The sequence below is a fragment of the Bison bison genome, unplaced genomic scaffold (assembly GCF_000754665.1).
Source record: "Bison bison bison isolate TAMUID 2011002044 unplaced genomic scaffold, Bison_UMD1.0 scf7180017864518, whole genome shotgun sequence".
NCBI classification, from domain to species: Eukaryota; Metazoa; Chordata; class Mammalia; order Artiodactyla; family Bovidae; genus Bison; species Bison bison.
This window is the reverse complement of record NW_011495071.1, coordinates 1,241,372-1,244,523: the sequence shown is the minus strand read 5'-3', so window position 1 is coordinate 1,244,523 and position 3,152 is coordinate 1,241,372. Positions and strand designations below refer to the sequence as shown.

General features: G+C 42.0%; 1 protein-coding gene across 2 annotated transcripts in view; it reads right to left on the bottom strand.

Annotated features, from left to right (window-relative positions):
* BCO2 (beta-carotene oxygenase 2) overlaps window positions 1-1,734 on the bottom strand; it is a 62,363-nt gene extending 60,629 nt beyond the window's left edge. For both annotated transcript variants that reach the window (XM_010830333.1, XM_010830334.1), the window contains exon 1: window positions 1,558-1,734. In XM_010830333.1, the coding sequence (XP_010828635.1) occupies window positions 1,558-1,645 (88 nt within the window). In that variant the 5' untranslated portion in view covers window positions 1,646-1,734. The remainder of the gene's footprint in view (window positions 1-1,557) is intronic.
* Between the last annotated feature and the right edge of the window lie 1,418 nt (window positions 1,735-3,152).

Below are 3,152 nucleotides of genomic sequence, written 5' to 3'. Positions count from 1 at the left end.
TGACAGGCTCCTCCGGCCACATGTGATTGCTCACAGCCTCCCAACCGTGAGAGGCACGAGATGCTTTAAACCCTCTAAAAACAGGTTCTTTAGAGAAGTTAGAAAACTATAAGTATAGTGGGCTAATTAGAAATTGTGTTGGTGAAGGGTTTTTCATTTGTTGAGCCAATGTTTGTTGCTAAGTCTCCATATCCCCTGCCCTTACACACATTAATGAATATATAGAATTAACCTCTGATATTAATCACGTTACGTCTACGGCCATACCACCCTGAACGAGCCCGATCTCGTCTGATATTAATCACGTTAGACCTTAGGCTAAGTAAATTCTTTCCTTAACTAAAACCCACTACACCCTCACCCTGTAGGAATGTAACTTTATTTGGGTGGCGTCTGTTTTGAGAATAATCAGCCCTGGAGAAATAAGCGTCCTGATTGACTGACCGCTGTCACAAGGAGAGGGTCGTAAATTGTCAGCAGGCCCCCCTGGCCAGAAGATGATGTAACACCCCTAAGACCTCTGTATACATTTGTATGAAGCACCTGACTTTGATAAAAGTCAGGACTGCTGACCCCGCGTGACTTTTGCATAACATCTCAGTGTATAAAGTTAGACCATGGAAAATAAAGAATTGGGATCAGTTTCTCAGAATACTGGTCTCCCCATGTCGCTCTCTCTCTCACTCTGGTTGAGTCTCCATCTGGAGCGCAGAACCCACCATGCTTGCTAATTATGCCTGGGCTTCTAAGATCCGACCGGGGAGGCCTCAGTGTCTCCTCTCCTTCGGGAGAACGGAAGGACGCCTGCGGCCTACGTAAGTGGTGCAAACTTCTTGTCTTGAAGTTTTATTGGTCTCCCGCGTAAACCAAGCTACTCAGCCTCTTTTCTCCACTGAATTTTCCTACTGAGCTATCCTCATCCTATTACTCTTTATATCTTTGATAAAATATTTAAATAAATAGGTCGCCGACGCCGTCCCTGCTTCGAATACCCTGGATCAGCCGGTGCAGGACCCCGGCACAAATCCAACTATTTCTTTATTTCCCAAAGAAAATTCACTTTCACCCTAAATGTCCTTCCCACTAGTCTATCCCTGAGGAAGTTTTATCTGTTGTTCAAAGTCTATCTCAAATGCTACTCTCTTTAAGAGGCTGCACGGTGTAATACTTAGAAGTGTTAAATAGAGTTTTTAAAGAAGTCCACCAGAATGCAAATAGAACAAAATGTTTACATTAGAACATGTAGCAGTACTATTTTTAGTTGAGAAAGTCCTAAATAGTGAATATTTTTCCTATTGCAGATCCAAGAGAACTTCTAAACCCTGAATCCTGCCCCTGTATGTTGCATAAAATCTATAAACAGAAAGGCTGTTTGTCTTACAGGTTAACAAATCCTGACTCACTCTCCTTTAACTCCACCTCTGCAGTGTTGCTGCCTGAATCTTTTCCACACAGACTGGGAAACTTCAGAAGCCCCTGGTATTCTTCAAGAAAGAGGCACAGAGTCCTAAGTTAAGGAAAAGGAGAGAGAGGAGAAGGAAGGGGCAAATCGCCTACCTGGGATCCGGCGTAATATCATAGAAAGGAAATCAACTGCAATAGTAGAAAAGTCGCTGACAGAACGTAGAAAGATCTGAGAAAACATTTTTGTGTTGAGTTCTGCAGCAGCAGATCCCGGGATTCCCAAATCCTCACGCTGACTGCCAAACAAAAACTCACTTCCTGGGCTGTCCCTGGCTCACTGACAGAATAGGAAGGGGTGGGGTTGGGGATTGAGGGGTGGGGCTTCAAAACACGTACACTCTCTCTTAGTCTCATTTTCAGGACTAGTATCCCTACAACCTGTTTATGATAAGTTGCTGCTTGAAATACTGAAATTGGACCACCAATCGTGGTTTCCCTCTCTAAACTTTGCTCTTTCAAATCTGTCCACTGATTAAATCAGTTGACCCAGGGTATCAATTTCATTGTGCCACTCCTTCCCTCTGAATGATTCAGATTTCCTTTACAGAATAAAGTCCAAATTTAGTCTGTCAACAAGACTCTATAATCTGGTCACAATCTACCTTTCATCCTTTGTCCTTCTGCCCTTCTAGCATTTCATCTTTCGTTTCCTATTCACTTAATTTACAACATCCTCAACAATCTAATATGAATAAAGCCCTGTGAAGGTATACCCTTAAAAACAAATAACCATACATCATTTTATTAATATAACAAATATTTCTGAGCTCCAATCTATCTAATGCTGTGCTACAAATTGAAAACAGATTCTATCCTGCTCTCTAGCAGTGTAGATGATACACTATTCCCTTTTGTGAATTCTCAGTCCAGTAAAATGATTTGCCAAGTGTTTTTATTCTTCTGTGCCTTTAAACAAACTTTCCCCTGCCTGAAATATTCTCCCTCTTTCCTTTTCAAAAACCCATTTCAAAATCTATCTCTGTGATCCCCTTGCCAAAGCCCTCCAATAACTCCCACTTAAAAGGAGTTAATAGCAGTGCCACAGAATTTATTTATGACTGCACTGGGTCTTCGTGGTTGCACACGGGCTTTCTCTAGTTGCAGTGCATGGGCTTCTCATTGCGGTGACTTCCCTTCTTGTGGAACATAAGCTCTAGGCACATGGGCTTCAGTAGTTACGGCCTGTATGTAGACTCAGTAGTGGTGGCACATGGGCTTAACTGCTCCGTAACATGTGGAATCTTCCTGGACCAGCGACTGAACCCGTGTCTCCTGCATTGGCAGGTGGATTCTTATCCACTGGAACACCAGGGGATTCCTGGTGTTCCAGGAAATACTTTTAACACTGACATATCACGTCCTCCTAGCAAAGACATGTAAGTGTATTTTAAGAAAGGAGTGGTTACAGCCATTAAATAGAATGCCTTTGAATCAGTTCTAATAAGGTGGATAAAACTGGAGACTATTAAGCAGTGAAGTAAATCAGAAAGAAAAACACCAATACAGTATATTAAAGCATATATATGGAATTTAGAAAGATGGTAACAATGACCCTATATACAAGACAGCAAAAGAGACACAGATGTAAAGAACAGTCTTCTGGACTCTGTGGGAAAAGGCGACGGTGGGATGATTTGAGAGAATAGCATTGAAACATGTATATTCTCATATATGAAACAGATCGCCAG